The 25,934-nt window shown below is 38.1% G+C and overlaps 1 protein-coding gene across 8 annotated transcripts in view; it reads right to left on the bottom strand.

Moving 5' to 3' along the window:
• Window positions 1-1,484: 1,484 nt before the first annotated feature.
• Window positions 1,485-25,934, bottom strand: part of LOC105566305 (four and a half LIM domains protein 2) — a 132,071-nt gene continuing 107,621 nt past the window's right edge. For 7 of the 8 annotated variants that reach the window (XM_012020209.1, XM_012020203.1, XM_012020210.1 and 4 more), the window contains 5 exons: window positions 19,354-19,554; window positions 18,184-18,358; window positions 4,839-5,008; window positions 4,071-4,257; window positions 1,485-3,780 (listed from right to left, as the gene is read on the bottom strand). In XM_012020209.1, coding sequence (XP_011875599.1) covers window positions 3,623-3,780; window positions 4,071-4,257; window positions 4,839-5,008; window positions 18,184-18,358; window positions 19,354-19,554 — 891 coding nt within the window. In that variant the 3' untranslated portion in view covers window positions 1,485-3,622. Of the gene's footprint in view, window positions 3,781-4,070; window positions 4,258-4,838; window positions 5,009-18,183; window positions 18,359-19,353; window positions 19,555-22,197; window positions 22,671-25,934 lie in introns of those variants that run through there. The other variant, XM_012020211.1, reaches the window with a different exon arrangement.

Genomic DNA, 25,934 nt, shown 5'->3' on the forward strand with positions numbered 1-25,934 from the left:
ACGGTGATCCCGCACATATCCAACCGTGTGCACCGAAATAAATTCCCAATTTTACAATACATGTCTACATGTGCGAAACCAGTCTCTGACAAATTGCTGAAATTGAGTTTCAGGAGCAAAAAATGAAATGACTAGTGGAAACAGAAAATTACAGATTCATTACGTTTGACGAGAGTATAATCGTTGCAACATTGTACATTATTCATAATCTTTCAATTCTTTTTACGTTTCTTTAAAAAACCTAACTCAAATTTTGATGGAAATCGAATTAACTTAATTAAAATTTTATCTATTACTAAATTGAAAATTATCGGTAATGTTTTATTATAAGACATTATTGATAAAGTTAAAAATTATCACGATTTAATTAATAGTACGTTAACTAAAAAGTTATAATTTTTTTATTATAATTGTATTACTATATCGCGTAAGGAAATGGTACAGACATCTACAGAAGGAAGAAGAAACTAAGATTTTACATCTGTGGGTAGAAGATCATCAGCAGAAGATGACTTTGCCTGATCTGCTAGATGGCAGCAGAATGGGCGTCATCGGACATTTAATTATTTTTTAATTTATCTATTTAATTGGTACCATATGAGACAATTTTGTATTAACGAATCCTTAATCAAATCAATTCGATTATATCACAGATTTATAACTGTAAATTATAATCTATAATTGTGCTAAAACTAAAATTCTAATTCTTAAATGAATAAAGTTTGCAAATGATTATTTTTTATTAATTTTTCCTCCAGATTTTGCAGATAATATAAGTAAGTTAGAGAATCTATTTTATACGTATTTATGAATTAATAAAAAGGCGTGTGAGTCGATAATTACGTCCAATTACTTTTCCTTTAACGCTAAATGATCATCTTGATGCATATTATATGCACATTACTTCTTATCGTGAACGGCTGTCATTGTGTGTTTTGATAATTTGTATGTTAAATAGATTAATACCATGTAAATTGATCAATAAGCTGTTTATAAGCATTAAGAATTAATATTTATTACTTTATTACTATTTGTATTATTTTAGTTATTTTTATGAATTTTTTCTTTAAAGGATGAATAAATCGTAACACATTCTGTAGAAAATGTTAAATCTTAAACATTTCAAATTTTATATTTACAGTTAAATTTAAAAGGTTTAATTTAATAAAAAAAATTTTTAATAAAACATTTAGTAGCAGTGTTTCGGTGCTGTTAAAAATCCAATTTTATAGGCAAATAAAATTAACTGTTTTAAAATTATTTAGATTTTTCTCACGCAATAATAGTTTACATGACCATTGTAAAAAATATAAAATCAATATTAATATAACTTTTTGTTTCTGTGTCAAAAACGTTAAAATTTTATTAATTACGAAGTAAGTGAACTGATAATTCATTACCGTCGTGTCATGAAGTCTTTCTATCATTCTCAATTTCATAAGAACTTTCGATGACAGGAGATGAGGTATACAAAACCCCCCATGTAAATAATTACATTTATTTATTTATCAATTTTACAGTGTAACAGTGTATAGGATACGCTGAATATAGAATAATCTCTTTTTTTATCGTTTACTAATTAAGGCGATTAGTGTGTGTAAGTGACTCCGTCGGATAACATACATATTATATTATAGCACGTGTGTGACTTATGTTGATTGCGATCGAACAATTCAAACGTTCGTGGTTCGAATTTGTCTCGCAGTTCCCGTGTTCGTGGACTCGGTTCGCGCGGCGTTACACTTACCTTCGTTCGCGTTGTATAACAACAGATTTGATATTAAATATCTCGTAACGAAGTAAATTATTGTAAGTTAGTTCCCTTTTTTTTTTACTCCTATGGTATTCGGTGCGGATAAGGCCACAATTAGTATTTCCGTGTGCGTCCGCCGCACACTCGTTCGCATGTATGTATACCTATATGCGAGTGTATACTTGTATATGTTGTGTATATGCGTGCATATGTGTGAATGCGAGCTTTGTCCCTTTTCTTTGCCATATATCCTTTTTCAACAAAACTCTTTGAATATGTTATTGCAAAAAATGTTCGCAGCATGTACGTGTATTTGTGTGTGTGCGCGCGCGTGTGTGTATCGTGTACGCGTGTGTCGTATGTAGGTGTGCGTGCGTGTGTACGTATCCGTGCATGCGCGCGCGCTCGCGCGCGATCCACACGGGATGACGATGGATCCCTACGTTGCGCGCCTATTCCCCTCGACGAACGAGAGAAAGGGAGAAAAGGATCGAGAAAAGAAGAGAGCCGGGACATCGTAAAAAGCGAAACACGTACATATTGTATTCTGCTTCGACTGACGATACGCGTGTAAGATGTACGGAAACTGATGGGTCTTTTGAGAAAAAGAAAAATTTCCACTCTGCCCATTCTTTCAACATTAAAGTAACTTTCTCTCGAAATCCGAATGTACGTATTGACAGTCTATAGAAAACGTTATAACGAGAAATTGATAGATCGATTTGTTTTCATGTCGCGGTTCTGTTCGTAAATTAATAGCCGGGGTATTATTCGAATATTAGATACGAGAGATGAACAACGTCGTTCTTGAAAAGAAAAAGGCAAGAAAAGGAAAAATAGCGACGTGTCAATCGGGTAAACTTGTGTCGGTGTGTGGCGTGGGTGTGTACGTGTTAGAACCGTCGCGTTTTTCGCGCGAGTGCGAGTCGAATAGAAATAACATCGCTGTATATATATGTATATATACATACATATACGTATATAAAATTTTTAGTTCTTCATAAGAATATATAATAATATGTAGGACTCTCTTTGTGCGCACACGCGCGCTTATCTTTCTACCATTGTACAAAGCGAAAACGTTATTAATATTAGTAACATCACGAGAGCACGCGGAGCGCTTAGGCTTATTCGTTATCCTAATCGACGTGTCCGCATCAACGATCGTTTTATTACAGTAAGGCGATTTGATTTCTCTTCATCAAGCTCGCTGCTTGCGCATTCCCCTTTTTTCTTTTCTTTTCTCCCGCTCTTTCACTCTTCGATATCCGATATCACGCGATGATCGGGCAGATTATGTCGAATGGTCACAGGCAGATTCGCGTCAGTGTCCTCATAAATACACGTATTATAGAACGAAATAACGAATAGACTAATGTCGCTACGACTACGAAGCTAGAAATGAAATTCCCGCGCCGCCACCCTTCCCGAACGATCAATTGACGATCGCGAAATCACTGCGCTGACCAAGACGAGGACTTGGTCAGGGGATTCTCGAGCTTTTGCCATTCTCCGAAGAAAAAGAGCGGCGCGCAAAATCTCGTCAAAACATGTCGGTTATTCGTAACAAAAATCATCGCGACGTAAACGCGAAGGTTCTGCTTCTTTTTTTTTAATTTATAATTTTCATTACGTCTCCCCGTGATCTCTCGTCTCTCGATGTGGCTCCGCGAAGTTCTCTATCGTCTGCGTGTTTCAAAGTTCGGCCAGTTGGATCGCGACGACGGTATTGTTATGGCGTGCAACAGAATCCGCTTGACTATATGGATTCCGCATCGGAATCTGCGTCTTGTTCCTCGTCCTTTCTCCCCCTCCCGCTCCTCTCCTGTCGATCCCGGTGTCAATCTCGTCGTCGTGAAGCCGCGCGCTTTACATCAGCTTCATCTTGGCGCACTCGGGGCAGATGATGTCGTCGCCGTCGGTGATGAAGCCACGTCCGACCAGCGAAGTTTTGCAGCCCGCGCAGATGAAGCAATCATTATGCCAGTGCCTGTCCTCGAATGAGATGAAGCGAGTGCCACCAATACCTGTAAATTAATCGATGCAAGTCGCGTTTGAATTAAGCTTAATTCCAGTCGCTCACTTACGTCACTATAGTATCCCGTTCGTGTATTATATTCGAAATTGTTTCCAACGGTATATCCATTAAAAGATCTAATCAGCACATCGTTGAATAATTGATTATTGAACAGTTAAATCCAATTAACTCAGTAACTGTTGCATTTTTTAGAAGATGAGAAATATTTACGTTCTTCGATATTTATTAACAAGCAACTTTCTTTATTAATAACTGATTAATAATGAAGGCGATGCATACCGGTGATTGGCTTGGAGCAAGCGGTGCACCTCTTGGCGAAGAGCTCGCCGAAGCAGTCGGCGCAGTACGGTTTGTCGTCGCGCGATGTGAATCGTTGTCCCGCCAGGGAGTTGTTGCAGTTGCTGCAGGTGAAGCAATCTCTGTGCCACGGCTCGTTCTTGTATGTCACGCCGCCGCTGGTGATGATCTGCAACAAAGAGTTGACGATATCTCATAGAACAGGTCGCTTCATCGATTCGTTATATCTCATTGAGGCGCCTTTCAATCGCGTTTTCTCTCCCTCTTTATACACAATATTGATACAAGCAGTAATATCGACGCAATATACGTACAAGTGGTTAAAGAGCCATTTGACATGATGATATTGAAGTCACATCATACGCAACGATAGAAAAGAAACGAGTTCCAAAGATTGCGAGCCAAAGATTTGTGGAAGAATGTTAAAAATATACAGACATTTAAAAGCATGCAGGATTCGTCGAAAGTAAAAGAGCGTCTATAATTCAGTGATTGATACGTTTATATTATATGAGTTAAATGAATACTGAATGTTGCTGGCAGTTTTATTTAATGACCTACGTAACTGTAAAGCGTCAATACGCGTACAGCGCCTGTATCGGCGATTTTATCGGATTGAGATTTATGATCCGCGCAACGAGATCCCTTTTTTGATTCGCCTGTTACGCTCGACGAGCTTTTTTGCGCGACACGCAATAAACGAACGCGAGATGCGAAGTAATCATCGATACAGAGAAAGGAGTGGCCCACCTTGTTGCACTTAACACACCGGGTGGCGAACTTGTCCTCGTAACATCCGGCACAGTAAATCTCCTGCTCGCGCGGGATGAAGCTCTTCGTGCCGATCGGATTCTTGCAGACCACGCAACAGAAGCACTTCTCGTGCCATTGTCTGGTCTTGTATTCCATCTTCTTGGTGCCTGAAACATGCAAGCGCGACAAAACAAAGTTAGAAAAATAGTGCTTTTAGGATCGAACATTTAACAATATTTCATTTATTCGACACGTCTAAACGGGAGAGAGAATCCTGCGCACATTATTGTTTATGTTGTTTGAAACATGTAAAAAGATCCGAGTCGAAATTTTGACTCTATGTTGAACCTTTAATTTTATTATATAGTAGGGCCTAAGACAGTAAAAGAGGTAGAACTGCAAGTATTGTGCAAAATTTACTCCTACTTTCAAACTGATAGTGTCGGAAATTTCTACTTTTGCCAATTTAGCATTAAAGTAGGTCCTTTTAGGTAGGAGCTAAAGTAAAGTTTTAGAGTTAAAGATTCAAGGGGGGAGTAAAAAAATATGTCATCAGAGTAGGTTATAACTGATCTAGGCGTATAGATCAGCTAGGTAGGTGTAAATTATTCTTAAAGGTGTCAAAATAGTACCAAAATTTCGACTCGGGGATCGTCCAATTTTTCTTCTAATTTCCACTCTTATTAATTATGCTGTTTTTCCAAATCACTTCATTCCATCCGTTGAATTCACTTTCAGTCGATTATGAAAATACTGATGCTTGCTAATAATTGCTTCGCGAGTCGTAGAGAATTATTAAAAGAATAAAAATCTTGTCAGGCTCAAATAAGCATAGGGGTGGTTGCTGATCCGCGTTTTAGCGTTCAAACGAGCGGGTGATTGCGTGCGGCGACTGGTGGGCTGCAATGCTGCAAATAGCAGTAACGTGCATCATCGCGTGTTTCGTCCGAGCACTCAGCTACATGGCGAAATAAATTTTTCGTGAATTTCTTCGCGAGCTCCCTATTGGGCACTCGTCTATAAAACACCCCTCGTTGCAAGCGAATTAGATCGATCGGCGGGGTTTCCTCGCCCATGGTTTCGCGTTTCGCCTCCGTACGCGAAAGTGTTCGCGCTTCGCTGCCGTACCGATTTGCGATTCGCAATTAGCACATGTACAGGTGCAGACAGTCACGTGGGAATAAGAACGGCTGGGAGAAATTAACCGCACTGCGGTCTCGCGGCTTTGATTGGCGAACCGCGTGATTGCGGTCCACGATGAATTAGGAAATTTAAATTATCGACGCGCGTATAATAGAACTTTTATTCAGGAATAAAAGTGCTAATTTCAATGTGGCCATATTAATGGAATAATTTCTTTAATTTTCGATATAATTTTTCAAAGATGTAGCTACACATGAAGATAGAAGCATCGTTAAATCGCCAAGATAACTGCGACATTAAGATTTCTTTTTCACGTTATTTTGCTCATCCACCACGAAATTGTCGTACTCCATAACTAAGAACAAAACGGTCTTGTTTTCATTAAGATTAGGAATATTATGAGAGGAACGTGACATGACGTAACGTTGTCCAGCTTATGAGTATTGTCGATTCGTTATCGTGGTCACGTTCTGGCCCGTGATTCGAGAAACTGGCAGATAATACCGAAGATCATTGACTAGAGAACGCAAACGTATTATATGTCGTTAATGCTATACTAATCACATACTGCAAGCTAAAATTCTTACACCATCTCGATGTAATAACAGGTAATTACAGTATCACGATGTTGTTTCATACGTGAAATGATTATGAAATACAAAGCATGTCCTTCAGAATTTTCTAAAGATATTTAAATTTAGAGAGAACAGTGTCTGCTTAAATGTCTCTGGGTGTAAATTAATATATTAAAAAGATTATTTAACATAAAATTTCTATTTTTTATGTCACGTTTCAAATACTATACATTTCTTTGTAAACCTACGAATTTCCTGAAATAAGTATTTATTTTATTATATTTATTTCTATCTTCAATTTTAATATATCACATTTTTATCTTTATTTAAGATATACATTGCGCTGTATAATTCTTTCTCTGTACATCTAATGAATTTGGTATCTTATTTTACAACTTTTGAAATGTGATATTATACATGTATTATAGAACCCAATTCGACATGCAATCAAAGCTATTCGCACAAAACGATAGTGTGTTCGTTTCTTCCCGTATTTAATTTTTCCTGTTACATCCTGAGAGATAAAAGACGAATTAATAACGTCTGTCTATTTCAAAAGGTGATCTAAAGCCTGGCCAAATGACACACTTAAATATGACATTAAGTATAATAACTTGTCTCGTGAATCATCAACTCGATCCTAAATGTTTACGACACAAGATCACGTCTGAGAGGTGACAGTTTCTCGAGGACGATCGAAAAGCTCGTTTCGTTAAAGAATGCTCAAATCTCCACCTTTTTTTTTAAATAGACGAGTTTTGGAACAGAATGTATTATATAATATACTTTGTCGAAACTGACTCTAAATTCCTTCTTCAACTGAACTTTTCCAAGTGTGAAGAATCCTCATTATGCTATTGAAAATAGCATCTGTATTATCGCACATCGACACGAGCGCGATAATCACATCCATCATCGCCCATGTAGATGCGATTATTGAACAGCGCGCAATCGATTCAATACCAGCTCGTTAATCATCGTGAGCGGATTCATTAAATCATTCAGTTGTCACTGAGCACTGTCGAATTTTGTTCAATCTAGTTTTCCAATTATAACTACACCGTCCACAAACTACTAATTATTCATCCGTTATATTATTCAAGCGACTAATCACATCTCAATCACCGTAGACATGATAACTACATTATACTAATCAACTTAAAGCTGCAAGATCGAAAATATTAAAGCAAAATTCAATTAATTCATCTTAGGAGAGTTCATTTTTCAATTTTGCTACAAATAAAACAAAACGATCGCCGAAATTATTTTTTCATTAAAGAAGGTATTCACGTTCCATACATCACGATTGATGCATTTCACCTGTAGATACGATTTGTTAGAGCATCTATGGTCTATAAATAAACACGCAGCTTATTCTTAACGAACAATTGCATATCTTTATGTTTTCTGTCGTTTTGCTTCCTCATAGAGGAAGCTTTGTTTAAATAAGTATCTATTAGGAAGGTATATACACATTTGAGATTTTTATTTTGGCTACTTACAGTCACTTATATGTCGAATCTTCAAACGCGTCTATTTTATGTTTCGCTACTTTTCGAAGTGCACACTAAAGATGGACATCCTGATATCCATGTATCTTTCGTGCACGACACGCCGCCTCCTGGACCACTATGACTCAAGTTAAGATTCGTGACGTCACGTCAGCCAGGCAATACCTCCGTATATGTATAAAGCTGATGGCCCAAGGCCGATGTGGTAATCTTATGCGCGTCGCGTTGTAATCCGCGTATTATTCGCGCTATGAACGGTGGGTACATGTTAAAAATTGGATATTTACATATCCCATCATCAACATAAAACGAATATACAGCCGTCATTGTGAGACATCATTTTATACATAATCTTATCAGCATTCTTTAATCTCTTGAAGGATGTGAAGGAACTATCTAAAAAGCAATGGATGTAGCCAACGGTGATATTTTATCGTCACTGATTTCTCGAACATTTAAATAAAAATCCACCGACGACTGGTTACAAAGTAATGGAGTGTCTGTGCTCGAGGTACTCAGAGTGCACACATGTATATTTAAAAATACAAACGTTTAATATAAAGTTGCTATATTTCAAGACATAAAGCAATTCATTCTTCTTGACGCGGCACGTGTTAACCGTATGGAATCGCACCTCATTGACAGACAAGAGAGATGCGCTTTAACACCTACTTAAGAAGTGTCATTCACGCTCTTAAATGACCTGTTCGTTCGTCACGGTAATGAAGCATCTCCTGGCGCCGTGACGAGGAAGATTTTTTCGATTACCACAGATATTCTCGAACACCGCTTAAAACTCAGCCTACATTTCTTATATATTGTAACGCATTGTCACGCGGAAAGAAAAATGTAGCTACCGTAGCTAAAAACTGCATATGACAACTAAATTTTAGTTGCAAAATATGGACAGCTAATATTTAGTTGTCCCGAGTCGAAATTTTGGTACTATTTGGACACTTTTAAGGATAATTTACACCTACTTAGCTGATACACTTACGTAGACCAGCAATAACCTACTTTGATGACATTATATTTTAATTTTAGCTCCTACTTACTTTAGCTCCTACTCAAAAGGACCTACTTTAATGCTAAATTGGCAAAAGTAGAAATTTCCGACACTATCAGTTTGAAAATGGGAGTAAATTTTGTACTTGCAGTTCGACCTGTTTCACTGTCTCAGGTCCTACTGTATAATAGAATTAAAAGTTCCACATATAGGGCCAAAATATCGATTCGAGGTGGTAGCTAAATATTTTGCTACTATGCCTATTGTATCAGGTGCGACAGCAAGCCGTTTGGTTTAGAAATTTACAGTTATGGCAAAATATTTTTAGCAAACCATGATTAGCTACGGTAGCGAAATTTTCTTTTCAGTGCACGATTCTTGTAATATGTTTTCGCTACGACCTTTATCACGAAATGCGCCGAGTCTTCCAAACTACTGACTATCCATTTCCTTAGCAATAGACATCCATTAAGTCTTGTTAGTTCCTTCATCGGCCAGACGAGTAAACAATTCAACAGAAACATTATCTATTTCCGTAACTGTGAATGCCATCATTAATTATCATCATTCTTCTTCTTCGATGTTTGCCGAACGTTACTATGACCATTCAGATGGATTTTATGGTTATCACTCGCCAAATTGGTAACGCGCCCTCCCGAGGTGATTACCTCGAGGCGGAAGCTGCGTCTTCTTTTCCACGTCAGATCTAAATATAATTCAACGAAAAGCAGAGGCTGTCGTGCGCGCGATCCTAAAATTTCGTGACCCAGGCAAACTCTGTTCGCTAAACGTACGAAAATGAACTATCAAAGTTATAAATCGCCCGTGAAACTATTACCGAATAAAATTTTCTTTCGGCTTTACTTTTAATTCTGTAACGTGCCCTCTCGACTTTTAGTGATATTTATCTGCAAATATCTTTCGTATGTAACGTCAGCGGTTTTTTCACTTGATTAATTATTTGGGCCAAAGTGCAGCTACACGTGTACTTGCGTGAAACGTTGAATGTTTGTATTCTTATGTAAATGAAACATGAATTTCATATTGAAGACCGGACTTGCGGAAGAGATCGCGACTCAATAATGATACGTTTGTTTGGGCCACACCGATTGACATTCAAGCAAGTATGTATCGAGTGGTACGATCTGCCGTTATGCGGCGATTGATGATATCATTCATATTAATACATCGATATCGAGTACCTTATCCGATTGGAATCACGTTTTCGATGATATGCGATTTCGATAATACGGTGCGCGTATAACTGCATCGACTGTGTTTTTTTTTTCATTCAACTCGGCCCACTCGTGCATTGATCCTTTTTTACCATCTCAGCAATAAAACGTATACAAACAGGACAGTTCGTTACAAATTGCACAATTGTTCGCTTCTCTCATATGATGTAATGCATGTTAAAATTTCTGGCGGGACGATTCAAACAAGTTGCATAATTTTTTTTTACCGCAAAGCCTTAAACACACATCCGCGATATAGGTCTTTTCATCGCATTAAAGCGAATTCCAAGATATTTCACAACGATTTTTTACGTCAATCATCGTGTACAATCGCTGACAACGTCCGATTACATGTGCGAGCGAACATATTATGATATGTCAAAACACATGAGTTGTTTTAAACATTCATGTAATGAAAAACGATATCCTCCGATAATTTTCGCCATCGTGACTTCGACGAATGTTTCCTAACTTAATCGCACATGAAACGATTACAATTGGGTTTTTGTTATGAATTTGAAATTAATCGCAGATTTATTTTCCTTCGAAGTTATCCGTTTAATTCGACGAAACCGCGATAGAATGCGCATGCAATTCAGTATATTTAACCGCAGCGTACACGTGCTGAGACTATCTCGACGTTTACGATGTCGTGAGTCACGTTCGCAATAAAATCAATCATAGATACGCAAGCCTGCACAGTCGTCGGGCAAACCTGCCCGCCTATACAGAGTGTCCAAGGTTTCTTCGTACTTCCTTCTATCTTTCAATTTCGAATTGATTTGGAGTTTTTGCGAATTATAAACGATAAAAAAAAATGTAGAAAAATGTAAGCAAAGCTTGAAGAATAGATAATAAAATATTATTCAACCTGAAAAGTTTTTCAACTTGCTTTTAAGAGATAATTAGTTAAAAAATATTTCATATTAAGTGTCAAATAGCATTTTGTAAAGGAGAGATATTTAAGTAAATATTAAAATATTCTATAAAACAAACCTCTTTTAAAATTGTCCGCTTTGTAATAAAGAAATTATTTATTACGAGACGTGATATTTTTAATATTATTAAATAAGGTACGAAAAAGGAAAATCAAATTGTAAATTTTTGAAGTTAAGAAAAATGTTCTTTAATAATATTATAAAGAAAAGATATAATAAAAAAGGTTTTTTTTCCTATCAGCGTATGCACGAGTAAGTTGTTTTAATTCAGGTGGATATCTTAACATTGAACAATAGACGTGCACTTTTGTAATATACAATACAATATCGTGTAAATATAACGTTTTCATAGAAGAAAGATTAGATGCAAATCGATTGAATGTCGTTATCATATTTTAGTCACCTACGTGACTATATCGTATTTCCGCATTTTCACACAATCAGTCTGATGTCATTCGATGATGTGATCCATATTTAACGCAATTATAAGTAGTACTGAAAACAACTCTAATCTTGTTGTATGTACTAAAGTCTTATCGAATAAAAATCAAATTTTCTTATACATGTATCTGTTGAACAAATTATTTTTATAAAAAATAAAGAATAATTTTTTAAACGTACAATGCAATCACACAAACAGTTTTTTTTTCATTCTTACGAAAGCTATTATGCTTATCGAATCGAATTATTCTTGTCTAACTGTTTTTCGTGATTAATTCCGACTTTATTTATTGGGTTTACACGTCTCGAAAACTCGTAGTTATTTTTACGGATGACTCTCGCGCGTTTATATCGCTATATTGCTGATGATACTATTGAGTGGCTGATTTGAATAACCATATTTGTCAGTTACACCTTCGTTCGTACCCGCGCGTGATTAAATTAAAAGAATAAGGACGCGTAGTGCAGCATTTGCGTTGTACAGTCGAGATTTGCTCGATCTCCGCATGCTGCGATTCCGTGCAAATATTTGTCAGGCTTAAGCGCAACCATGCAAACCCACACGCGGACATACACGGGCGACGGGAAGACACACCGGTAATCTTCATTAGTGTCGGAGTAAACTAAATTGCGCGAGAAAAATTCGAGCTAATGCACCGTATCGATCCGATGTTTGCTCGTATCGGAATTAAGGCTTTGTATCAGGTGACAATTAGCAAATAGATAGCCGAATGCACCGTACATAGCCGAGCAACTGGTGCGCACTAGTGTTTCCTGATAAGGTCACGCTTGAGGTTCTCCATCTCCCTCTCCCTTCCTCTCTTTTTCTCTTTCTTCCTCCATACACGTTGCGATATCATCACGTTCAACCGGTTCTAATACACCTAATTCCCTCGGTCTTAGGAGAATTTTGAAAATGAGCCCTTATATCCGTTTTGCCAGAACGTGAGATTTTTTTCAAATCAAAGCTTCTTTACGTGTATCTTATCAATTGTACCAATATTAATGACGCACAAGAGCTATTTCTTTTAAATATTTGACATGTCTGATCACGTATTTTCAATTGTTATTATATTCTGATTATATTAATATATGGTTATATTAAATGCAATTTTAATCTTTTTTTATTATTAAAAAGATTAATAACGAATTAAAAACTCTTTCGATTTAATAATTCTGACTAATGGTCTAACGATTCTGTACGACACATCTCCAACGTATTCTTAAAAATCTTTACATACTTATATCTGCATCTGTTTGCGATTGCATTACGATAGTACATTATGCGAATATTGGATATTAATAACATTCATACACTGATAAACAAATATCTTAATCCAAAAAAATATTACTTTACTCAAGAAAACGATTCATTAGGTGGCTCCTAATAGCTCATTAAGAAAATAATAAACATATTAAAAGCATACATTTCTTTAATTTAACTATTTATTAAATATCAAAGACTGGATAATTTTAAACTAAAAGAATTTTATTTTAGTTCTATAAAATGTTTAGTGAAATGTAATTTTCAGAGCGAAAAAAATTGAAGCAAGAATGTCAAATATATTTACGGTCGCGACATTTATACGATATTAAAAGTTAGTTTATGTCACTGGAGCATAATTCGCTTTCGAATCGAGTGATCATCATTTGGGTCTGTTTTCTTCACAGACAGTATTTGAACTTGAGATCACCCACCATGAGGAATACACTCAAGATCGCGACATCTTCGCCATTCTCTTCTCGCTCGTTTTCATCTGCAGGTGTTCCTCATGCCATTTGTTCAACAAGTGTTCACTAACAATAAGTATAAACCGATTTTTGTGTGGTATATGAGATATCTTCTATCGCAGCAGAATCTTTCTCTCGAGGCGTTGTACAAACAAACACGTATGCATTCACCGGCTGCCATGAAGTTTACACGAAACGCGTACTCGCAGAAACAAAACTTTTGCGCGCCTGTTTACAAGGCGTCCTGTAACGATTGCGATTGTAAATCGGCGATTAACGAGATAAATTTACGCCAGACAATTGCGAGTTAATTGTGATTGATTGTTCTTTTTAATAATTATAATTGTCATGTTAATATGATTCTCTTTATTAAAAATATAAAAGTGTACCAGTCGCTAATTTAGTACAAGAGTACTTGCCATATATAGTTGACATTTATAACGCACTAATATTAATAAATGCTTATTCATGTCAACATTATCCGCGACATAATCCGTTTTTTAGACGAACGATCGTCGCGATCGTCACCTGGGTCTGTCTTCTTCGGGTCTCCGATCAGGCAGTATTTGCCCAGGCAGCATCTGAATGTAGGATCGCCCTCCATGGGGAACATGCTGAAGATCGCGACATCCTCGTCCTTTTCTTTCGCCCTTCTAATTCTCTCCTCGCCCACCGTCTTGGTCTGCAGGTGCAGCTTGCTCGATAGTCGCTCACTCAACGCGTCGGTGGCCATATTTTCTCTCGAAACGTTTATACAAACAAACTCGCGTGCATTCACCGGCTACTGCGAGGTTTACGCGAAACACAAACTCGCAGAAACAAAACTTTCGCGCGCCTCTTTACACGGCGCTCCGCGACGACCGCGAGTGGATCCGATCTGTGATTATAATTAACGGCGTCGAGTTTACGCAAGGCAGTCGCGAAACAGTTTTAGAAGATTATTTTTAATTTAAATGTTTAAATTGGACGGCCATTTATCAGTTTATCCGAAATGTCATTTCAATTCTGAAATACGAGCTCGATTCCTTTTTAATTCGACAAGTGACCGAAAGGACCGAGTTAATTAAGGTGCGAAATAAATCGCGAGATAACGAAAGGAGAGAGAAAAACCGGTGTGCCGAAAAATCGAACGTGGAGAATCGAGCGTGCGATTGGGCCGAGGTCTTACGAGCCACTGAAGGCAGACCGCTCTTCGGTTCTCGCTGGAGTCACCGTTGCGGGCAGGCGCAACGTGTGTTACCGTGTGATAACTTGGCCGTTATATAGCCAACGAGAGAGGTACTCTACCACCGCTGGTTGGTGTCCGCGGATTATATCTGGACCCGCGCCTTCAGATTTCGACCGTGGATCAGACTCACTGTGGGGATTCTCGCAACCCACCTTTTCAACTGGCAAAAATTTACACAAGGCACTTCCCCAATTATACCGATTTAAATAGCACGAGGATCTACATAATATTTTTATAATTAAGTAAGACCCGTCACAATGGAATTAATTAATGATTTAAGTGTTCCACAAACTCGCGATTAATGCTATATTCCGTGCACTTCCTTCTCGATTAGGATATTTCTATCGCGGTCACGTTACGAGTTTCTCAAGGATTGCGCATATTGCAAGCTTCGATCATCAGTGGAATTGCGAATTGGAATTATATTCACCTAACGTGACATGTTTTCATACACGGAATTGCGCAGAATCCCGATCTCGATTTTAACAATGGATTTCTGTCTAATTTGAAAATGCGTTCTTTCACAACACATTAATACAACTCTATATCTTTAATATCTTTGGAGTTATAAGCAATTGAATATGTAGTTTAGCGAGTATCAAGCTTCAAATGTCAAAAATATTGTGACAAATAATGAAATGTATTATTAAGAGAAGACGGATTCATTTCTTCTAACTTCGAACTTCTTCTAACTTTATATACGTGTGTTCTATATACAACTGCAACTTTATTGAAATTTTATAATTTAACACAGTGAATGATAAATTCACGTAGAGGAAAGCCGTGTTAAATCTTTATATTTCTTGGCAATTTCAGTTTTCTTGAGAATAATATCTTAAATAATTTTGCAAATAGAAATAAGTACATTTAATATAAAAACAGATCTCTTTCACTGTTGCTTTTCGTGAACTGTTATTCACAATTTCGTCAAATTAAGGTGCCCGGAGATTTATCTGCGGACATCGAATGATTCGTAATTTCTTTTAATTAGTTGTCTGGAAAATTTGTTTCGCGTGACTTTGTGCACGTAAGTGCTCATCCTTCTTCAATCTTTACTCCAATCGGTGTCGGAAGAGAATCATGGCGAAAACGGTTATAAAGGAAACTTCGATATTCGGGCAGATCGCGTATTCGCGATATCATGAATCCGATCGAGATTTATTGACGACTTCAAAACTTGATAACGAAACACGTTGGTACCAAATCATTCACGCCGCCAATTCCTCGATTGACCCCGACGAGCTAATCCTTTTTATCCGTCAGAAGCGAAATTGGAATTCGTCCCGACTCCCACGCCGTTCGACCTTCCTCAATGTGTCACGCAAATAATTTCTAACGAACAACTATATCATGAGAACACTGCGAGCTGGATTCTGACGATAAGCCAACATTTATTAGAGCGCAATGCGCTCACACATTTCGACAATAAGTAATAACGTATTTTTTTTATAATAACGAAATTTTTTCCTAAACATCAAAAGTTTTACCGTTTCTAAGGTCCGTACTTACAATTTTCTATTCCAGAATGAAAAATTTCTCTTATCTCACTTGCTTTATCACAATCTTTTACACTCTCTTGAGTGCTTGGATATCTAAATTGTCATCTATTCAAGGGTGAAAGTGTCTAATCTTTTTTATCTCATAGATATCAAGATTCATAAGTCAGCATACTTTGAAAACGCTTAGCTATTTAAATTACTCTAGCTACCTCGAATAAAACGCCATTTGTGCGTTATTCACCTGTGATTCTCTATAGCACTTTTTTTAATGACTATAATATTTCAAACGGATCGTGATGCATAATGTGAATTGTATTAAGTCATATAGGTCATCGTTCTCGTGGTATCTGCCGGCTGAAGGCTGCGCACACTTTAAGCAAACTTTAAACAACAAAGTGGATACGACGATTATCATCTCGGATAACGACCGGTTCCTTCGTCGGTTTATCTCGAAAAAGGTCGATCGTCACGGTTGACCACTAATCTTCACAATTGACCCACTTCCGTGCGCGTTTCGATTTCGCATTGGATGCATCGGAAAGATTGCCTTTCGATGAATTTCATTAATTCACGGCACAGGATGCTTTCCATTGTAGAAATTAAAAAAAAGCTTAGAGCTTAATATCTTATATGCGTTGTTCTGCACTATATTTTGTCAATTGTATTACACTTTTTATAAAACTAATCCTGCAATATGACTTTTGCCTTTGCTTTCGTAGACGAGCAAGGAGCTTTTAATTAAAAAATTATCAAAGAAAGAAAATGAACACTAGGCTTTAAACAAACTTAGCTCGTTGCAAGATAAGCACTGCCATTGTCCACTTATCGGTTTCATTGTCTCGTAGTCGAAGAAAGCTTTGTGTAAAAAGATCATTTTGAGGTCGATCTGTGAAAAGAGCCGTTTCAAGAGGTAGAGCAAGATATCTGAATTCGATAAGTGCAGCTTAATTAAGATGTTTATGAAAAACGATTTAATGCTATTAGAGAACTCGTGAATTAGACGTAAAATGGCGTACTCGGGCTCAAAACGGCTCACAATAATTGGCCCGTGTCCGGAGTTCGAGCCTTGACTCAGTTACCTTAATAAGAAACACCGAATGCAAGATCTATCGGTTTTCTCTTTCTCTCTCGGTCGTTCGCGCTCGTACCTGACACCATGAATCACTGTCGGGGAACGATTCGCCAACGATCGATCAAGAACAGGTGTTAACGCGGTCGTAGGTGGAAATTACTAGGAGATTTGTTTCTGACTCGACCTTTCATTGTGAGCCGTGACTGTTACTCCGTATTTCTCTCTCTCACTTCGTGAATTATACTCTTCTCACATTCGTTTACGTATCGTGATATAATCGCCGATGCGATCATCCAGACAGAGATAGCCGGTTAATCGAAACGTTTATCATTTATGTTTATCGATTGCGCTGATTGCACTGCACGTTGGGTTGAACGCGTGTTTGTATTTGTGCGGTTCAACTCACTTTTACATTAATCGTTTTGAGAAAACATATTCAGTCTCATTAAAATTTAATAGCTTTATAAATTATTATTTGTCGAAAAGTTCACGTAATATGCAGTAAATTATAAAGACTACATATTGTTGTATCGTAAAATCCGTAACTTTTTCAGGAAAACTTCTTTTAACTTTCTCAATTTCGAAGTGTGAAAAAAAGACAAGAATAAAATATTCTTGTTCATTGCGAATTATGGCCATCATAAATATAGAAATAATCGTTTCTTTCCAATGATCAAATTTGATCATGTACCATCTAAATCTCCCAAAGCTTTGTGCAATTTCAATGGATCTTCTCGTCATTATAAAGAAGATGGAAATTGCGTTCTCGCATTTCTCACGGTTTGCGCGCATGTTATAAATAGCCATAAACAATTGTAATATCCACGTCAGATATAAATAAATCATGAGCATATGAACGTACTCACATTTGAAAGACTAGATCGCAGGTGTCGTGGCATTTTAAGGATCTCTTTAACTTGTCGTAAGAACATGTCGTAACTACAGTATTAAGATATTACGTACCGGCACGGAAGATCTCGCCGCATCCATCGCAACGACTGGCAAATTGGGCGTCGTAGCAGTTGCCGCAGTAGATCTTGTCCACCTTGCTACCGAACTGTTTGTCCACCAAGGACACTCTGCACCTGTTGCAGAGGAAGCAGGCCTCATGCCAGTGCTTATCCTTGTACGACAGATCCTGAAAATGACATCGAATTATGCGTTAATACTTTTCAGCTCATATTTACTTATATTTTACGTTATTTTATTTTACTTATCAATTTGGAAAAACCCTATCGTATGCAATTGTTTCGACAAATACATTCAATGTCGAAAAATTGCAGGCTCGTTTACGCAGATATGCAAGCGATTTATTTAAACATTTCTCTTGATAATGATTTTCGTCGAGAATTCGATTAGCGTATTAAGTTGTGTATTAAAGAAAGATTTGATTAATCTTCCGCAAACAGCGTCGCGAGTGTTTTTATCGAAATAATTTCTGGAAACCGTTGCGGATGCTGAGATCACGCGAATTATTAATCATATTACGTAACTCCGCGTGTCGATGATGCTCGCGAGGAAAATAACGTCTTCGCTTTTCCACTGCAGGTCGATGATTTTTGCGCGTAGGAGCGAACGAAATATTATAATAAAGGCGACCGCGCGCGGAAAAGAGAGAGAGCGGAAATCGGTGCTCGAAGCCAATACACGGCACCTGCATCATCGCTTCTATTTCTAGAAATGAGTAAGTCAACGCCCATGCCTCTCCATCTATTGACACCGGGTCTCGTAATCATTCGACGACCACTAATTACGCCTTTAGGCTGTACAACGAACGAAGTAATTTATCGTTCGCGAACACATCGAAATGCGTAACTTAGTTCAAGAACATTCAACAAGGACGATTTTTCTGGACGATTTCTCTGGACGATTCTGACTTGACAAATCTTTTTGATATAGTTTTAAAGCAATTCATTTGTTGTCACGTTTTTAGTACCTTTGACTTAAATCGTTTAGCACTGGATTACAGTTTTTGTTTTAAAAGCCGATACATTAGGAAATCACAGAAAGATTTTAAATCATTCAAATTGAAAGCTAAATAAAATTGCTAATCAGTTTTTTAACAAATGGAGAAGCGTGTCCGAACAAGTTGCGTATAAAATATTTTTTGTATGATTTTTTGTATAGAAATACCTTGGAGTCGATGCCGATGATTTTGTTGCATTCCTCGCAGCCATTGGCGAAAACGCTTTCGTAGCACTTAATGCAGTAAGGATGCTCGTCTCTGAGAACGTAGCGCTGTCCTGTCAGGGATTCGTCACACTGCCAGCAACAGAAGTGGCCGCTGTGCCAGTCCTTGTTCATCGCCTTTGTGTACTCGCCACTGAAAATCAACTGCAACGCGAATACCAAGCGTTTAGAATTCGTGACACGCTCGTAGAGAGTTGTCTCGGGACTTTTACATCAGTCAGTTGGATGATTCTGTACCAAAACTAATTCTAAATCGATGTTCTTCAATCTGAAAAATCATAAGGGGCTATACATATATTAAAATAAACATTTCACATAAGCAAAAATATATAGGGTGCAGCCATAAAATTTAAATACAGATTAATTAAATAATAAATGTTAAAGCGACGGTGATAAGATTCGTAAAACATTTTTTTTTAATTTCATGTATTTGAAAAACAATATAAAAACGTTTAGCCCCTTATAATTTCCATTCTATGATCATATTGCACATGAATAAGTAAAAGAAAAAAAATTTAACGATAAAATATTCTATATTATATTTGTCGTTATAGTTTGCGTTGCTTTGTATATTTTTATGTAAACCAGTTTGTTTTAACAGAGAGAAATTGTTCAATGTTTGCGTGGTGGTACTTTGACTTTGCTACAAACTATGACGTAATGTGCAACGTTCACGTTGGTATCGGTAGTTTTATGTTTATCATGTACCGATTGTCAAAAACATGTCGATTTTTCTGTTTATAATGTTAATTTTGTATACCATTCGTGTACTAATTGATATGATAGTTCATCCTTATAATTTATAATATTCATGTATGGCTTAAACACCTTGTATCGTTTTTATATAAACGAAAGGATAAATTATTGATTTGAATCATTTAGATTTTTAGAACTTATACATTCCAGTTATAAATGTGCCATGAATTAGTATAAAATGTATGAAATCTAATCGTCCATTATGTCTTCAAATTACATTTCTGATGTGCTTTTTGAGCGTATTCCTACGCTGATTTTTGAAAGTGTAATAATACCGAGAGGAAGATCACTAGTTGAAATGTTTTCTCAAAGTTTTGTTGAAACTATCCAACTATCTGGAGATAGTTAAAAGAGTATCGTGTTTTACAGTCTCGTTGAGAGTTCTTCGATCGCCTTTTTCGTTCATGTATTATACTATACGCGAACATGGAGAACGGAATCGTTGATACGCGCTGGAAATATGTACCTTGGATGAGTGCTGTTGTATGTGCTGGCTGAGTATTTCTGTACAAAGTCATATCTATCGTGACGCGCGTATGACTGTACCAATTTTGTTCTGAGCGTTTTCATTGAGCGCGAGTCGAACGAGTGTTCTCTTTCGCTTTCTTAAGGGCATTTACTTGCTTTGTTAACCTTTGAAGAACCATTAAATAGCAAGAAAAAGAGCCAGAGATGTTTTAGCCGTACTTATTGCAAAGTGTGTACTTCTAATTATAGGTTCTTTTTTTTTACCACAAATAAGCTGCATATCTAAAAGATACATACACAGCAAGACAGAACATTATAAAATTTTTCGAAACATTCCAATTATTTTACAACTCTTTCACATATTTCCTGATATCTACCTCATTTCATTCTCGGAGTTTTCATAAAACTCTGAAATTTTGTAAATAACGCAAAAGACATATATTGGTCTAAAAGAGTAAATTTAAAATTTTCAGATATAGTTGATATATGTTTATATAATAAAAATAACACTGTTTTATTTTAAAAAATTTCCTCCCTTCGTTTCTAATATTTCAGTCATTCTCAGAAATCAACTGCACTAGTGGCTTTTCAAAGGCTGATAAGATCATGGTCTTATGAGAGAAGAACCGTTTCTCTTTTTCTCATGTAATTTTGGAAAGGCTCGAGTTCCTGGAGCGTCACCCTAGTCCTTGCCAAGCTACGGCAAGGTACGTCCGTCGGATTGTGGCCCGCAGTCACGAAATGTCAGAGGATATCCGGAGAGGATCATTCACGACGAGCGATATCGTTTTAGATACGGCAAGTGCGGTCTTCGCGTGACGAGATGGAAACGCGATGCCCGAAGTTAATCTTTCTTCACTCGCGAGTATTTTCGGCCGCTCGTAAATCGCCCGAGTTCGAGCGAACGGAGTGAAAGAGTGTTTGAGATTAAACGCGTCGTCATCTTCCAGGTTACGATCGGGCCGCGAACAAAATGAGACCACAGAGACACGTTTATATCAATTTCCGCGCGAAATGTTTGGGTAAATTATCTATAAAGAGCTCAACAGGACTGAATAATGTTACGATTGACTTTGATGCTATCGATAGAAATGTCACGAGATGTATTTTCTCGCGGCAACATCAAAATTCAAAAGACGTTAAAAACAATATCTATTGTTAAAGATATTAAAGCATCTCTTGCATTTAATTATCTTAGACTGGTTGTACCAACGATCTTTGTTGAGCAATCTCAGTTCACTATTCTTTAACGTTGTATATTACAGTCCTACTCGATAAAGAAGAAGATTCACTTAACCGAGATCAACATGAAACTTGGCGCAACCAGCTCTCGAATGTCCTGTGTTATTATCACTGCTATCATCGCTATCGTAATTCCGGTCGCGCTCGCGCATAATTTCCGGGGTGACGCTCGCAAAATCTCTCTCCTGGATGATGCGAATCGTGAGCACGACGGTGAGCACGACGACGACGACAACGGGCCGTCGTTAAGACGAGCAAGAAAGAAGAGATGATAAAGATGCTATGCGGGTCTGCCGGGTTGTATCGTCAGCCAGCACATACTCTTCGATGGCGTGGTGGTTGTTCTGCGTGCTGTCGACCTCGGTGATCGTGACCTCCGACGCATTCTGGTCGCTGCTCTCCCGGCGCTTGGTCGTCTTCTTCACTTTGCGCACTTTGCGCTCGGTGGTCGTGTACACTACACTGTCTACGTCCGCCATCTCTGCGTTCTACCCTCTTCCGTCTTCTGTCGTCGCGATGCGCTCTCTCCTAGGCGACAGAATCAACTGCGGCCTGTCGTGTTCGGGCGACTCTCTCGAAAGGGTGAGAAGGACACGAGAAGAGAGGAAGACGAGAGGGGGAGAAAAAGAAAGAGAGAGAGAGAAAGATAGAACGAGAGAGAGAGAGAGAAGGGGGAGGAGTCCGCGAGTTTTTCGCCGTCGGTTTGAAAAAAGAAATCGGAGCGACGAGACTACTGGATCCGGGGCTACTACTGCTCAGCGGCTTTCGAGCTTGCGAACTGACTGAAATCTAGGATCGGCCCGCTCCGGGCGTCATCATATCGGGACGCTATTTTCGGCGTCCCGACGACTCCAGAAACGCGCCGCGCGTGCCGCTCTACCCCCGTCACCCCTTCGCCACCCTCCCCCGTCATTCTTCCACACCCTCCTCCCTGCCATCCGACCGCTCTCCTTTCTCCGCCACCCTTCTGCTCCTTCATCTCGCTTTTGGCGTAGCCTCTCCTTCTCCTGAATCTCGATGCAGTGTGCCGGGTGCAACTTTTCTACGTTACGCCCGTCTACTCTTTCCCTCTCCCTCCCCCACCCCCCCTCTCTCTCTCTCCCTCCCTCTCTCCCTCTTTTTTCTCGAGCTTTCTCGAGCTTCCTCGAGCTTCTTCATTCCGCTCTCCCCGTCGCTCCTTTTGTACAATTTTCCAGTTTAGATACCAGTGGCCGATCTTCTCGATGGCATCCCCGCCCCTGCCTCCCACTTTCTCTTCTTCTCCGCGACGATTCTTCTTTTACGAGTATTTATGGAGCGGCCTGTATCTCCCCGATTTGCGCGAAGAAACGAAACGGGGTCGATGTAGTCTGGCGCGAATTCCGGAGGAATGGTTTTGCTTCGTGCAGCTCCTGGGACTTTTCGATACCAGGCGGAGAACGGGGAACTTCCGACGCGGGTGTACGCTTCGTTAAATTCATCTCTCTTCAGCTTTATCCTCCGTGTTAAATCGTTGATGTCGCGTCGCCGTCGCCGCCGCCGCCGTCGCCATCGTCGTCGCCGTCGCCGCCACTGCTACCGCACAGTCGCGAAAATACTCGGCGAGGATTTATCTTTCATAGCGAAATGCATGTTTAAATAATCGGTCTTAGTAATTTATAGCCGCAAGCTATTATCGACCTCAATCGAACCGATGTAACCAAGAACTGTGAACATGTCGCTTTTATTAACACTTTGGAAAAGAAGAAAGAATTGTTCCCCAGCAACGCTTTTCGTGTCGAGGATGAGAAGAATATTAATGCTTAACTATCGCTTCGTCAGTACTCCATTAAAAGTGCCAGTTTTTTAAGCTCGCGATTTGATCTCGATTCGCTTAGATCGAATAAGAATCGTTTCTCCCTTAGATATCGTTTACAATTTTTCATGTAATACTAGGGTACAAAAAAACCGAGCAAATTAAGGTGACGGTAAGAGCAATGTATCTAAAATGCGAACGTTTTGAACCTCACAGAGTCATCGTCGGCGCAAGAAAAATCAAAGTGTCACAAGAAAAAATTCCAAAGTCACGATTACAAAATTACAAGTTAACAATAGAACACGAGTAATAATTATTTTATACTTATAATACTTATTTTGTTATTGTGTCATGTACATTGTAATTATTTATTAATTTATTCTGGATATCGGACGAATTTGTAATCTCGATTATCGGTTTTCATTTTAGAATCTGCTTGAAAAGGACCTAAGCCCCAGGTCGAAACGTCGCATTGTATGTTCTTTTATTAAACACGTACCAGTTAAGGTCGACTAAAACCTACTCATTAATAATTATTTATTAAAAAATAATTTTCCAACTCCCAACGCGTTTCTATCTTACATATGTCGCAAACAGATACCAGACGTCACTTATAAAGGGTGAGATACGAGGGAACGTAAATGCCGTGCGTGTTTAGCTTCTTGTTCTGCTTCATTTATGAAGCGCAGGGAATGATTAATTAGTCTATTCGTAAAGATCAGTATAATAAAAGTAGCAGACTCTCAGAACTCGGAGAACAAGAAATTTCCGATAGTTCATAAAAGGCGCCGTATAAATATTGTTTAAGAGTGACGGCGGGCGACTATAAACCGAACCGTTTAGGATCAACCATAAACACTCCACTCGCGACTTTTAACGATTTTACAATGAGACGCGTCGTGTCGTAACGCAGTGACATTTAGTGTCATGTCTATCTTTTTCAATTTTATGTATCTAGCAACGAAAATAGAGGGATCATCCCTTATTGGCGCGTTCGTTCGCGCTGCCGTTTCCTCGAAGGTATCGGATTGCCGAGGCTACGCGACGCGGCGATAAAAATGCGCGATCGGCACCCCAGTGACTCAGAGTGCCCTGTCGATTTTTTCCCTTCGAGTCTGCCGAAAAAAAGCCTCGCCGCGGCGCCTTGATCCCCTGCCAAACAGGTGGTTCCGGGCCACGCGCGTGGGAGTGCGGAAAAATAGAACTCGAACGAAAAGTAGAGATAGAGAGAGCAATCGGCGAAGTAATTGGGTCGGAATGTGTTTCACACATCACCAATATCCCCCGGCCACCTACGCGCGGAGAAAACTCGTCCGGACATTAATCCGCGTGACGCGGAATGCGAGCCTGCCGGTTTTCGATTCGTGAGAATAATGTGAAGATACACGAGAGATCCGAAAAATATATTTATCTATGGAATTTCCAAGAGAGTACATTAAAAACGGCGATCTCAAGATTAATCATTTCTTCTTGTAATTATGAAAAATCGTCGAAAAGGAACAACATTATTTTCTTCACTTTTTCTCACAGAACTGATCCGATTTCTAACATGCTACCGATATAACGTAAAATGTATAAAAATATTTTTGTCGTAGCTTAATTACGCTTTGCTTCTAATATACTTACACGGTAAAAAATAAAATGTTAATGTTAACAATTTTCACATGTCCCAAAAAGTCCACTCTAAATTTTAAGTTAAAATAACATTCATCGCGTGTGTTATTTTTTTACAAATAATAAACGTTAATTAATTAACTATACTTCACATTTATGTTTATGTTCTTTTAAGCATAGGTGTGATGTAATAAAAACAAACAGGATAAGTAAACTGTACGAATAGTGTATGAGATAACAAATTAAAATAGTTGAAATAATTTTTAAGAAATGTCGATATTACATGTTTTGGTTGATTTTGTGAAATGGTTGTGAAAATGATATTCAATTTTTAAATGACGTACATAAAGAGTCAAGTTATTATGTTAACATAAATGTGGCACACAAAAATGTTGCAAAAATAATAACATGTCTGTCTTATATTAATTTTACATTGAAATAATAATCAAGTCTTGGTATCACAAGAAAATTTTAACACACGATTTTTTACTGTGTTTTCTTAAAACGTGGTCGGGGCGATAATATTTTCTAGTTGGCTATATGTTACTTGTCTTCGTCTTATCGGGAATGAAATATCGTTAAAGATTGCAGTAAACCAAGTGCAATTTTATCTTGTATAATTCAAATAGTCATAAAACATGGGATTACATCAGTTTATCGTTATCGTAAA

Source organism: Vollenhovia emeryi, unplaced genomic scaffold (assembly GCF_000949405.1).
Source record: "Vollenhovia emeryi isolate VEMERY1.0 unplaced genomic scaffold, V.emery_V1.0 DF939145.1, whole genome shotgun sequence".
Taxonomy (NCBI): Eukaryota; Metazoa; Arthropoda; class Insecta; order Hymenoptera; family Formicidae; genus Vollenhovia; species Vollenhovia emeryi.